The sequence below is a fragment of the Triturus cristatus genome, chromosome 2_2 (genome assembly GCF_964204655.1).
Source record: "Triturus cristatus chromosome 2_2, aTriCri1.1, whole genome shotgun sequence".
Classification (NCBI taxonomy): Eukaryota; Metazoa; Chordata; class Amphibia; order Caudata; family Salamandridae; genus Triturus; species Triturus cristatus.
Genome location: NC_140582.1, coordinates 206,130,817 through 206,144,855, shown reverse-complemented (window position 1 = coordinate 206,144,855; position 14,039 = coordinate 206,130,817). Strand labels below are relative to the sequence as shown.

General features: G+C 44.0%; 1 protein-coding gene across 1 annotated transcript in view; it reads right to left on the bottom strand.

Annotated features, from left to right (window-relative positions):
• The window catches only part of COQ2 (coenzyme Q2, polyprenyltransferase), a 377,885-nt gene that overhangs the window by 129,579 nt on the left and 234,267 nt on the right, over nt 1–14,039 (bottom strand). Inside the window, exon 7 of the mRNA XM_085641189.1 lies at nt 6,296–6,484. Within this exon, the coding sequence (XP_085497315.1) occupies nt 6,296–6,484 (189 nt within the window). The remainder of the gene's footprint in view (nt 1–6,295; nt 6,485–14,039) is intronic.

Sequence of the window (14,039 nt, the reverse complement as noted above, 5' to 3'; positions counted from 1 at the left end):
GGCGGTTCTCGCCATTGGGGGCCTGTAGCGGGCCCCTAGGAATTCTGGAGGGTGCACATGGGGGGTACCTGTGGTACCCCCTGCTGTCCCATGCACAACATGGCAGGCACCGCGTGGTGCCCGCCACGTTGCACGACATGTCTTCTTGGCATTGCGGCGGCGGTGCTGAGAGCACCGCCCGCTGCAATGTCAAGTATGCAGGATGCGCCCGCCAGTGTGGCGGGTGCATCCTAATGTCACCAACGGGACCCCCGCACCAATGGAGGGCGGTCCCATTCTACAAAAGGATGGCGGGCGGACAAAGTCTGCCCGCCATCCTAATGATGCCTAAGTCACTTTTGTGGTTCTCAAAATGCACTAGTGGGGCAAGGATGGAAGCTGGGGCTGGGCAAGGTTTCACAAGGTCAGATACCTTTACCACAAGATTACGCTAAAACAGTTATCAGTCAGATAAAAGCTCTGAGTAGGAAAAACATGGTGTTCTTACCTGCCAAGAGCGTGCCCTCCCTGGGCAGCCTCATTAACTTTGTTAAGAACCCCAGGAGATGGGAACATAACCAAATCTTTTCTCCAGCTCTTGAGAAAGCTCCTCCTGGTCACACCTGCATCCATTATGTCCTCAGGGCAGAATTCTAGGTGCCATGTCTCTCTTTATCCAGGGTTCTAGCAGAGTCCAATCCTTAGTGTGTCCTCAGCTGGGCCCTGTTGGAGTCAGGAGGTCATCAGCCTTTGTGTCCTAGGAGCAGGCACACCGGGGGCCAACCAACTGACTCCAGGCGAGCTGTTCCAGACCCTGGTTGTCAGGAGTTCTTTTCTTCCAGTAGTCTGGCAGAGTATTCTTTCCTCAAGATGGTTTCCTTCCAGGTCCGGGAGTGTTTATTTATTTAATTGTGCACAAACAGAAAACCTATTTTCACAATGAAATCAGATTTTTAAATTTAGGAGAAAAATACATTTGAATCAAGCCTAGTCTTTTCCCAGGAGGAGATATAAAATAATGATTGTATTCATTTCTTGAACGAAATGGCTAAAACATGAAGTTTATAGTCAGTGCGTATAAGACACTGCATTCAGATCACATCTGCAAAAATAAACTTATAGAACCTAGATATCAAATGAGTACTGGCGATGAGCAGTTACTTCACTTCACATTGCTAATAATAATAAATAAATAAATAAATAATGACTGCTTATACAGCACACAACACAAACTGCATTGACTTAGCCATTAATTATTGGTGTTAAATACAACTGTACTTAAAAGGTACTCATTTGGTCACCCTTAGAAAAATGGAAGATTGAGTCAAAACTGACAAGAATTCTAACTTATCATCCCTTAGGCTACGTGTAGCTGTCTACATCACACATATACACCATTAGGCCATTTTAGCAGGATTTGGAATATCTAACCAGCAAGGATTCCTGCAATAAATACATCATGTAGCTGGGCTACATTTTTCCATACAAACCAATGACCAACAGGTTACACTCAATGCTTTGCCTCAGCCACAATAAAATTCTGAGCTATTTTAACACAATTCATACCTGTGATCATCAGACTACATGCTCTACGAAGCATGTATGTTAATCACTAGATCCATCTGGCCAACGTTATGCAGCAATATCTGCAGCAGGTCCTTTGATACTCTTAGCTACCTTACAATGCATTCAGATTATGTCAGATAAAGAAGGACTGAATCATTTTGGCTTAGTGAATTACAGGTTCGAGGCGGACATACCCAAGAAGCACAGATCGCAAACTCAACTGCAGAAAGATAGACCCAACCTTCAATGACCAGTAACTCGAGTTCCATTAATCTGAGTAATAGTACCACCTATACAACCTTTGTTGTAGTTGAGTTGTATAATGCACTATGTAAAAAAAGTTATTGTGTTCCTAAATTACCCTACAGAATGGAGTTTAAAAAAATAAAATAATGCATCTTTGGACTGAATCCCTCATGATTTCACCCTATCTTGCTCCATTTACTTCCTGTCACTACCCTTCCAATCAGTGGGCTTTCAAAATAATTGATTTCCCATTTCCAGCACTGGTCAGGCTCTCTCTAAAATGCTTAGTGTGCGACTGCTGCAAAGTCTGGTGAAAGGTGCAGAAGCGTGAAATAGGAAGAACCTGTATTATTCCAAACAGAGCAGCAAGACACTTGTTGTAATCAGTGACGGCCGGCACAGATTGGTTGTGGCGGGCGTGGGGGGGAGGGAGGAGTTGGAAAACAAAAATACACGGAAAAAGCATACCTTATCCCTGCCGTGTCTCTCCTCCATCAGGACTCTGGAACCAGGAAGCACCCAGGCTCTCCTGACCAATTACAACGCTGCAATGCAGTCTGAGCGTCGTAGTTCAACACTCTGCCAGGAACAGGAAGCCTGTTCATGTTCTCCACGCAGGCTGTAATACAGCCAGGTAGAAAACAGGGAAAGTGCGCATGACTGTTTGACCGGCCCGAGAGGGCCGGCCAAACATTCTTGTCCACTTAGGAGTGGGCAAACCACTCCTCCCCTGCCATCGGAACAGCCCCGCCCGCCACAGCCGCAGGAACAAATAAAATGATAACATTCAGGTATTATCATTTTATTTTTCCTTTGTTAGCCTTAGCGGACGAGCCGCCACTGGTTGTGACCCCATCCAAAGTAGCGTTTGTAATCTAAGCTGAACCATACATTTCCCAGGCTGCTTTGCTAATAATTCTGCTGCAAGTGCACTGACTCATAGAGCTACTTTCCTTAGTATTTGGAACATAGGGAGACCATCAAGCTTGTTCTTGCACCCAACAGCTCTGTACTGATCAATATGTGTTGTTTTGTTTACAATCCAAAATGTTGCAGTGCCTACTGTGAGCTAAGTGTTTGAGCCTTATTGAAAAGGTGAATTACTAAAGGCCAGGAAGCAAAAGTCTCCTAGGGAGCGAACAGTATCTCCCAGTATTCCTATGCACCCTAACCTGCTCAGGTCAGTGAATGTGCCTAGGTGACGCACTCCTACTCTTCTATTCCATCCAACCACAAACACCCATATTTTAGAGACGTCTTTGCCTGGCATGACTGGACACTCCCACATGCACATGCAACATGAGATAGCAGTCACTGACATGTCAAGGGTTTATGGAAATCAAACTTAAAACACTCAATTTACCCATAGACAGAGGAAGCCTAAGAATTGGGAATTTGAGGGGTGCTATGGCAGCTTATGGCAACCAATTTAGACTCGAAGCATAAGGAGGGAAGGTAAGGGGTGAGTAGGAAGGAATGCAAGAAAGTTGGAATGAAGAAGAAGGAAGTAATTAAGAAACAAACAGATGGATAGAGGATGGAATGTAAGGAGAAAGAAAATAGGAAATGTACAAAGAAAAATGGCCTCTGTTCCGTGTCCCAGACTGGCACTTGAGGTCAGATGTTTAAATCAACTGAAATTGTAGAATTCATATATCCTCCTCCTCAAAGGGCACACATTTAAATTTTTGTTCTCTTTAAGCCAACAAAGATGAACTTGTGTTCCTTGGTACACTATGCATCACAGTTTCTTTGGTACCTGCGGCGGCTTATCCGCTAAGGCGGAGGAGCGTCGTCCCACTGCTTTAAAGCAGTGCAAAGAAAAAATAAAATGATAATAATGGAATGTTATTATGATTTTATTTTTAATATTCCAGTTGCCACCAAATTAGGGCGGGTAGGGGCTGGGCACCCATGACTCAGAGGGAGGAGGAATGGGAGCTTCTGCACCTAAAGTGCGCATAACTGTTTGGCTAGCCGTCTCGAGACGGCCTAACAGTCACGCGCACTTTGCATGTCCTCCACCCAGGCTGTTTTATAGCCTAGGTGGAGAACATGCCCCGGCTCCCACTCCCTCTCTAAACGTCGAACCATGGCACTCAAACCAATCACAACGCTGCTTTCAGCAGCTTGGTGATTGGTTAAGGGACTCTGGAAGCCTGAGTGCTTCCTGCAGAGGAGAGGCAGCAGCTTGCAACCAGCAGGTAAGTTTTATTTTGTAATTCCTAACCGCCCCCCCCCGCCCCGCCTTCCAACACGCCATCATCACCTACCAGCCACCACTGAATGGCACAGTTACTAACATCTCACTCTTGCTTCTCCGTATGCGGAGAGAGGATGGGTAACCGCCCAAGTGTGCACCTTAGAGGAACGTTAGTTTAGGGGTTACTTATCGAATACATAAAAATAGGTAAATCACTTTTCCCTGCCTTATGTCCCTACTGCGCCTTTAAACTTCAGCTCAGCCAGAGCACAATGGTGTTACCAAATAGGATCCAAATAGGTATTATCTATGTGGGCGGCATGAATACACATTGCAGCCAACAAATTGCATTTAACTTCCATACCACTGGTGCACATACTGCACCAACTTACAATGTCTTTACTTGAATGTTAAATACAACAACTGTGTGAAACCAAGTTTACAGAAGCTTTTTAGGAGCAGAGCACAAGCATTGGGGCACTGGATGGCATAAAGCCCTAATTCTAGCAAATATAAGGTCCAGAAAAAGGCCAATATCTGGGGTGACTACGCAGAAGACTTAACTATATGTACCCATAGCCTCTCCCCATTTATTTAAATCCCTTCTCCATAGGGATATCAGTGGGTGTTCGGAGAATTTAATATCATGGCAATTTCTCTTTAGCTAATGTTAGTGACAAATTTCCACTCAAATGTTTATCTTTTTAGATCTAACCATTAGAACAAGTAAGCAAATGCTCGTAATGACTGGACCAGCCGACAACGTATGCACGAGATGTTCGCCTTCAGTGTGGTATCTAAGACATTCATCATTGATCGCTGGAAATAACTTGTGACAGTGGCTCAGCACTAAAATATTGTGCTGAATCAGTTTAAGCCTTGCGTTCCTAGACACCATTCGTATATATACTCCACAACTGATTACAATCCCACCTTAGATAAGACCTCACCAAATCCTCTTCCTGGCCTTCCACAGTGCTTCCAGGGTGACGCTTAGTCATGTGCAATAAAGTGTGGTAGAACTGGAACACCACCTCTTTCCCTATGCCCAGTTCAAGAAGTAAGGGGAGCACTTTGTGAGTTAGCGGTAGCACCGATTTGCAAGCCCAGACCTAGTTCAGTGTTCTAACCAATATCTGTAACTTTGTTTCTCTAAGCTTACATCATCTACATAACTATAAAAAGTTGCTTTTTGATGCTATTCCTTGTATTGATCAATTTTAGGGGGCATGGGATAAACACTCTACGTGTGGAACTTAGCCAGAATAGTAGCAACAGATTTTATCAGCAGATTGTTCATTAGGTTAAAATCACCACATTCTTGAGTTGGTTCCTAGGCTAATTATAAGAGTAAGTGTTTTCTCCACAGAAGACTAGGATAAGCAACCTTAAGTAATGGTCTAAACTTGTGAAATTGCTGACACCTGAATGAAATAGTTGTGTAAAGTGCAGAGAGGCTGGGGAAAAGCTTCTGTGTTCCCAATTTGTTTGTGGTGGATGTGGCAAGCGAATACATTTCATGAAAAAAAATAAAACAATTTGCAAGGGAAAGAAAAAAGGGAAAAAGTTATTTAGTAAATTTCAGTTTCCCTAAATGTACGCAGGCAGAAACTGCACCACGGAGAGATTCCAAGTATGTAGGGTTTGTGAAAACTGGTATACGCTAGTAAGGTATGTGAATACAATACATTTTGGTGCATACGTTTCCCACAATGTTAATTAATTTAAACGTATGTTGGAACCCTTTTTAAATCTGTTTTTCACTCTCTCTCCAAAATGAGTAAAAGTACACCAATTCCTCTAATATTCTACATCTTCTTTTGAAAATCAAGTCCTTGATAAACATTCACCCAAAGCAAATCTTGATGCTGTTGGCAGACAACAGAGTTATACTGTACTGACCTTAACACTACTCACTTTATTGATCTCAGGAGTATTTCAGGCTAAAGGGACTCCTTACTCAAGCCTGTGACCGTGGGTTGTAACATACCACTGCAATGGCTGCCTTAGCCCAGTAAGCTACCTGACCTGGTTCTGTTTGCAATGAATAATGGTATGTCACCAGTAAGGGATGCCAACACCTGAATGAATCGAAACAGAAGAAATTCTACAAGAAAAGTAAGGGGTGCGGCTGGAGATGCTCTTATGTTCTTTTCAATGTTCTAGTATTTCTGGAACAGATCCTTAGATTTTAGTGGAACTATTATCTTGATACATATCTTTTTTATGAACACATGAGTAACATTTTTGCATGCATAAAAACAGGTCCGCAATAAAACAACATCAAGAGTTGAGGGTTACCTGATGAGCGAAGTGAGCTCCAGTTACTGCCAGGGCACCGTAATAGGGGAGCGTTTGGTCACAGTTCATGCCAGTCACCGTCAAACCCACCAGCATGGCAGCACTGAAACAGCTAAGCCACTGCTTTGTCTGCTCACCAAACCGCAGCGCTGTAGACTTTACTCCTATGACCATATCATCTCTCTTGTCCTGCAGGCAAACAATAAAAACGGTATGAGTTCTCTAAAGCACTGCTGCTCTTGTCTCTATGAAGAAGGAAACCAACCATCATGAGCGTTATTTAACAATTGTTTTTTAAATGATTGATGCTCTTATTGGACTGCATTTTTGTGTTCTAATATAAATGTATATGCAGCTCACCAAGGTAGATATCGTAAAAAGGAGAGAGGAAAAAGAACTTAATTTGAAATTGTAGTTTATCCAATGCATATGTTTCCTTATCTCGAGATCTTACAAAAGTTTCACTTCATCTTGTACATATATTTAAAATAGATTAATTTTTTTATTTAAGAGTTTTATATAGCGCTGGCCAGACCCAGAGGTATTGGAGCGCTTTACAACATTTATATTGAAGAAATTGAACACATAGTATGGCAGTCGTACACACAGTGAAACATTAGTACACAATGGGTCACGATGAGTCTAGTACAAGGAGGGGGGACAGAGGAGCATGTCAAAAGGTAGGTGGTATGGAATCCTTCATTATCCACGTTGTTAAATGCTGCGGTGTACGTGATTCTCCGTTAGGGGGCAGTTAACCATTCGGAAGAGTACGGTTGAGGAAGAGGTCTTTGAGCTGACTTTCGAATTTTAAGAAGGAGGAGATGGTTCTGATATGGAGTGGAATGGAGTTCAGATTTTGAGAGCGTTTCCAGGGAAGGAGCGTGATAGGGTTTTTTGCTTGCGAGTTTTCGGGGGAATGAGAAGTAGAGTGTAAGTACTCCTGAGGGTTCTTGTTTGGCCGGCCTTATTGAGTTTGGCGGCCAGGTAGGCAGGTTTCCCAGTGTGCAGAGCTTTGTGTGCGAGACAGGCAGTTCTGAAGTTGGCACGCATTTCAATTGGGAGCCATTTTAGCTCTCTGAGATCAGGGGAGATGTGTTAATATTTCTTTACTCCAGTGACCATCCTGGCTGCTACATTAAGAGTTGATCTGAGGGGAGCAAGGTGGGCTTTTGCTGTGCCTGTGAAGGTTGCGTTACCGTTGTCCAAACTGGACAACACCAGGGATTGAGTTGCCTGTTTGAGGTCGTTGGGAGGGATGAAGGGTTTTATTTGGTAGAGAAGTTTTAGGTTGAGGAAGGCGCTGTTTGCAGTGTTCTTTATATGTTTGATCATGTCTAAGTTTGGGTCTAGAGTGATTTCCAGTGATTAACCGAGTCGGCTGGGGTGAGCTGGCAGTTGAGAGAATCGACAGATTAAAGCCATTCTGTGATTTGGGGAGTCTGCTCTTTATTTGATATGAGAAGGATTTACGTCTTATTCTTGGTTGAGTTTCATGTGGTAGAGGGATAGCCAGTGTTGAACTTCTTTTTGGGTGTTGTTTAGTCACTGAATGTCACAGATGGAGGAAGTTTCTAGATAGATCTGGGTATCATCCGCATAGAGGTGGAAGGGAATATTGGCTTTTTTGAGTATGTTGGTGAGAGGCTCCATATAGATGTTGAATAGTTGTGGGGAGAGGACTGATCCTTGAGGGACGCCCCTGTTAATGGGGAGTAGGTCAGATGTGGAGTTTTTGATTTTATTCGTTGGGTGCGGTTTTACAGGAAGGAGGTAAACCATTGCAAGACCACCTCTTTAGCTCCGACCCTTTCTTGAAGTACCTTGATGAGTAATTTGTGGTCAACAGTGTCGAAGACTGACGATAGATCTAGGAGTATGAGTAGATTGCATCGGTCTAGAGATTTGTAGACATTATCAATGACAGTCAGGATCGCGGTCTCTGTACTGCAACCTTTTCTGAAGCCCGATTGATGAGGGTCTAGCAGGTTGTTGCTGTCTATGTGTTGGGTGAGTTGAAGGAGAACACATCTTTCCAGTATTTTTGCTAGAAACGGGAGATTGGAGACAGGTCTGAAGTTATTGAGATCGTTTGGGTCAGAGCCTGGTTTTTCTAGTAGTGGCGTGACTTGGCCGATTTTGAGGCAGTCTGGCATGACTCCGGTTTTCAGGGAGCTATTTATAATCCTGGTCCACAGCGGGGCAAGGGTGAGTTTGAGCTTTTCAGCCAGTTGGGCCGGTATAGGGTCATCAATGTGTGACGAGGGTTTGGAACTGGTAATCATTTCAATGATCGCTGCTTCAGAGATGGGGTTGAATGGTTTCCAGTTGTTGGGGGGGATGCTGGGTGGGTTGTTCTTTTCTTCTCCGGGGAGCGGGCTATCGTTGGGAGGTCGGCGGTAGTCGTTCATTGAGAGCTCAATCTTGGTGATTTTCTCATTGAAGAAGTTGGCAAAGTTATCACATAACTCTTTGGACGCCTGCATTGTAGATGAAGGGGGCTTGGATGTCTGTTGTCTAATGATATTGAAGAGTTCTTTGGGCCAGTTTTTGGCATTGTCTAGTGCATCATAGAAGAACGTTTTTTCGTTCTTGATGTGTTTTTTGTACTTCCTGCGTTCAGACTTGAGTTGATCGAGATGGACTGTGGAAGGGTTGTTCAGCCAGAGTCTTTCAGCAGGTCATAGTTGTCTTCTTTCGGAGTTCATGTCTGTGTTGACCTAAGATCTAGATGGCATATTTCTGACTCTTTTGTTTCAAGTGCGCTATTTGGTCTAGTATGGAAGTCATTGCTACGTTGTAATGCGCGGTGAGCTCAGTTGCAGAAAGGTCATATGGGATGGTGGAAAGGTGTGAGCTTTCCCTTTCTTCCAGGTCGGACAGGGGAATCTGTCTGAGATTTCTCATCCAATGGGAGAGAACCTGTGTACGAGGAAGGCATTGGATAGTTTAGTTTATGTGGAATAGAATGATGTGGTGGTCTGACCAGTCAACAGGAAGGATGTGGTCGATGGTGACTGAGTCTTCATGAGCTATGATAGCATCCAGGATAGAGCCTCTGTTGTGGGTATGTTCTGTGCAGTGTTGGGTAAGGTTGTTGTTGCATAGAAGTTCGTTCAGGGATTGGATCAGAGAGTTGTTTTCCTCATTCCAATGCAGGTTGAGGTCACCTAGAATTATATAGTTGGAGTCCGAGTGAGCAGTGGGTTATCAGGTCAGAAAGGTTTTCTAAGAATGAGGGGGTGTTGCCTGGTGGGTGGTAGAGGAGGTGGCAGTATATCGTTTTGTTGTTGATCGTTTTAATGGTGGAGGTGAGGTATTCGAATGAGTTGTATTTGAAGGAATCTGTTTCCGTTACGGAGAGGTTGCTCTTGTGGATGATTGCAATACCCCCGCCTCGCTGGTTTTTCCTGTCTTTATTGATTATAGAGAAACCCAGGGGCACAAGCATGTCCATGATTGGGGAAAAGGATTCATTCAAGTGTCTGTGATGAATGTGATGTCAATGTCATGGGTGAGGATGGTTTCTGCCAGTTCTGTTGTGTGTTTGGTAGGTGATCTGCAGTTAATGAGCATTCAGTCGGTCGTCCCGTTGTTGCTGAGTTTCTTCGTTAGTGGGTCAATGGGGATATTAGTAAGTAAGGATGGAGGCCTCTGCGTTCTAAGTGGGGTGCTGTCTCTTCCAAATCCAGTGATAACCTGGATTTGGGAGCGGGGGAGGGCAATAGAGGATATGCTGTAAGAGTTGGCAAGACCGGTCGCCTCTCTCATGGACATTGCGGCACTCGCTCTTTTGGGTCTCTGAGGTTGGTTCAAAAGGGGGGTTGTGTTCCAGCTGTGCCTTTGAGCGTTGGGGGGGCTTATGTGTTTAGTGTTTAGATGAGCCTGATTTTGAAAACTTTGAACTTGTTCTGCTTTCTGCCATAGAGGATATCGTTCGAAAGCTATAAAATTCAGTGAGTAAACTAGAGGCCCTTCCAGCGATACCTGGTAAGAAAAATATATAAATGGTAGCTTTTGATATCTTATGTGTGGTTAATACCTTTGTATGTATGGATGTATGCGGTATACATATGTAGCCAAAAGGCAGAGATGTGTTGTACAGGGTCACAGAGAGATAGCTGGTTTGTGAGCTCTTAATGCAGTGTCATGTAGTGTTCTTTAAAGAGCTGCGTCTTTAACTCTTTACTAAATTGGAGCAGTGTTATAGGTTACCTGATTGGGGGCGGAGGGTTGTTCCAGATTCATGGTGCATAAATAGAAAAAGCATGCAGCCGTGTTTTTTTATATATATATTAGTCTGTAGTCTGATGCTACCCTGGCTGTGGTTGTGACAATAGCCACCATAGATGGTGAGCTGGTCTGCAAGATAAGCGGTGGTGCAGGTTTTGACTGCTTTGGAAATGATGCAGCTGGTTTTGTAGATGATGTGGGCCCTGTGGGCCCGCAAACACTGGCGTAACATAGGCCCCAGAAGACCCCGTGGTGCCGGGGCCCTGAGCTCCAGGGGGCCCCCTCAGCACAGTACCCTGGCCTGTGTACTTTGCATGGGGGCCCCCTCATGTTTTGTTACGTCACTGCCCGCAAGGCGAGTGGCGTTCCACCAGGATGGTGGTCATGTGGACATTTTTCTTCAGGTCCTTGATGAGATGTGTGGTAGTGTGTAGAATGCCCTTAAATGGTTCCAATGTGGAATCTTGGAGGCTATGAAGTAGGGCACTACCATCATCATCCACATACAAGAGAGCAAGACTTGAACAGCAGTTCTGAAGTCCATTCAGGAAGAAATTATTTCAACTCCTTAAAAGAGACTGCTGGTGCCAGGCCGTCTTTGTTTTTTGGAAATGTGTTCGTTGAGGATGAGGTTGATGTCTAGGGTGAATTGAAGTGACTTGGCATTCAATTAACGATGCAGTTCGAAACCATCAAGTTTCAGGTCATTGAGCAAGGTTTCTACTGTTTCTTCTTCGTTGTTCTTCAGCAAATAACAGAAATTCTGTCTTGGTTATGTCAGACTTCAGGTAGGCGCTGGACATCCATGTCTGGATCATGTGCAGGCAGTGGTGAGGTGGGGGATGTTTGAAGCAGAAGAGCTTTTGAGTAGAGTCTTGTATCATCAACATAATGGTCAATCTTGATGCAGTTATCTGTGAGTAGAACACCAAGAGGCTTCATGTAGAGGTTGAAGATGACAGAGGATAGTACGTAATCTAAGTGGACTGGAAAAGTGATACTGATCTTTTATGACCGGTGGGTGCTCAAGTGAACAAACTGGTGTTGGTTGGAAAGGTAGGAGAACCAGTAAAGGGCAATGCCAGTGAATCTCCTTCAGTACTTCAGGATGTGTATGACGGTGGCATGGTCAACTGTGTTGAAGGCAACCGAGAGGCCCAGCAATATCAGGAGGCAAGTGTCATCTTCATTTGTGGTCAGGAGGGCATTGTGTACAGTGTGTAAGGCAGCAGATTCTGTGCGCTGCAGCTTGATCTGAAGCCATACTGGCAGTCGTGTAGGAGATGGTTAGCATTAATGTGACCTTGGAGTTGACCACAGACTGCTTTTTCATTAATCTTGCTGATAGATGGTAGATGAGTTAATGACTAGTAGTTGGCAAGGTCATCGGGGTATAGTGTAGGTTTCTTTAAGAGTGGGCGGTCTGCCTGACTTGAAAGCTTCTGGGAAGATGCCCGGAGTGAGGGAGGTGCTGACAGTGGTGAGCAGGAGTGAGAGAGTGACTCAAGGAGGTAATCCTTCTGAACTAAAAACTGCCATTGTACATCCACTATTGAAAACAAAAATGTCTGGATGTCATTGTTCCTGACAACTATAGGCCTATATGTACATTACCTTTTTTCGCCAATAATAATGAATCTATTGTAACAGCCAAGCTTCAAAACTAGCTAGAGGCCAGTTGTCTTTTCTCTGACTTTCATGTGGATTTCGGCCCTCTAGCTAACCTTGACATTACAGAACAATCACTATGCCTTATGATCAAATGCAAATAGAAGCGCTTATCTTATTAGATCTCTCTGCAGCATTTGATACATTAGACCATGGGTTGTTGTGCAAAAGACTGGAACAGTCATTGAGCATAGCGGGTAAGGTCTGGAATGGATAGGTACTTTTGTGAAGGGCCGTACACAGCAGGCTCACTTGAATTGTCTTTCAACCATACCCCGGGATCATATCGGTGGAGTTCCACAAGGCTCCACCCTTTCTCCCAACTGTTCAGTGATCAAAGTGATTCTATTTAAGACCAATACTCTATCCCTGCTTGGTTATGTGACTCAATGGCTTGGATGGCAAATAATAATGTCTGCAACCACAAAATGGCTTTTTGGTATGCATTAAATCCCTTTTGTGAGTTTAGAAAAGCCTTCGGGTCACCTTTCCCTTTGTGAATTGTGTCAGCAGCCTTGGGGGGGAAAGCAGCTTTCCAGAGGAATCATTGCTTGCTCTCCCCACTCCTGTTGTGTTCCGAAATGGGAAACTTTTCTTAAATAGCAGTATTGCATCCACTAAAGAATACAGTCTGCATTAAAAATTACTTTCTGGGAATGCGAACATAGAAAATAGCCTGCACGGAGCAGCACAGGTGTGGGATGAGTCCACATCTATAGAGTTCCTTGTAGGCAGGCATCCCTGTGTTTGTAGCCAATCAAAGGTGGTCACAAAAAGTGACTTTACTATTAATATTCATTAGGCAAGTAGCTATTGTGAAGCAGCATGCGTAAACATACTGCTGCAGTACATTAATAGCCTTCAGGCACTCATAAACCGTGCTATTCGATATTATTTTGCAGAAAAGAAACCATATTACCGCCTTTCGAATAGAGTTCGGTAGGCTTCCTGAGAAGGAGACAATTCAGAGTCCTGGTTGTGGTTTACTAAGCCATCTGCAGCCCTTCCCAGCCTTTCTATCAAATCAGTTCCAATTACCAGAACCCTCCACTCATCCTCACACACTGAGTTAATGATCCCAAAATGACACTGAAGTATTGCGGGGGTGGGGGGATTGGCATTTAAGTAGGGTAGCTGGTGCACAACTATGGAATCAATTTGCTTTTGATTCATGACACCTAACAACTTTCACACTTTTAAAATTAATTTGAATGAAAGGTAGACTTCTTTGCCAAGATTTGAACTTGCAGCCCTCTGATCGCCTCACGTTTCAGAAGTACATGTTCAACTAACATAGTCATCCTAATCTAGGAGTAATCCTACAGGAGAAAGTTTCCAGGTTTTAGGTTTCAATCGTTTTTATTAACGTTAACAAGGTAACCATAAAACATTTGAAATCGACCCACCGCCTCATTAATTCCACAAAATCTTCAGTGCAGAATCCTCCGACCAAAGTAGAATAAGAGAAACACAGCCTTGATTATCTACGGTTTATCCTGATTAGTTCCTTCAGAATCCTTCACCTACCCCAGAACCGGCTAGATAATGTGCAGGGATTAGAGGGGGAGTCAGTGGAGTTCCATCAGGATGGGGGTGTAAACTGCAAGGAACAGGGTTGTTGCAGAGTTACCTTCGATATCGACCCAACCATAATCAAGCAGCCTTAACCTTAACATCCAACATTGTCCTCAATTGCCTCTTGGAGCACAAAGGAAAAATCTAAACGGAGTCAGAGACAGGAGGGATCAACTTCTTCAGCTGCATCTTATTACATAGACTGTTGAGAAAGGATTCTGCAGCAACCATCTTAGGAAATATGTGTGCCTTTCCCTCCAACGCCACC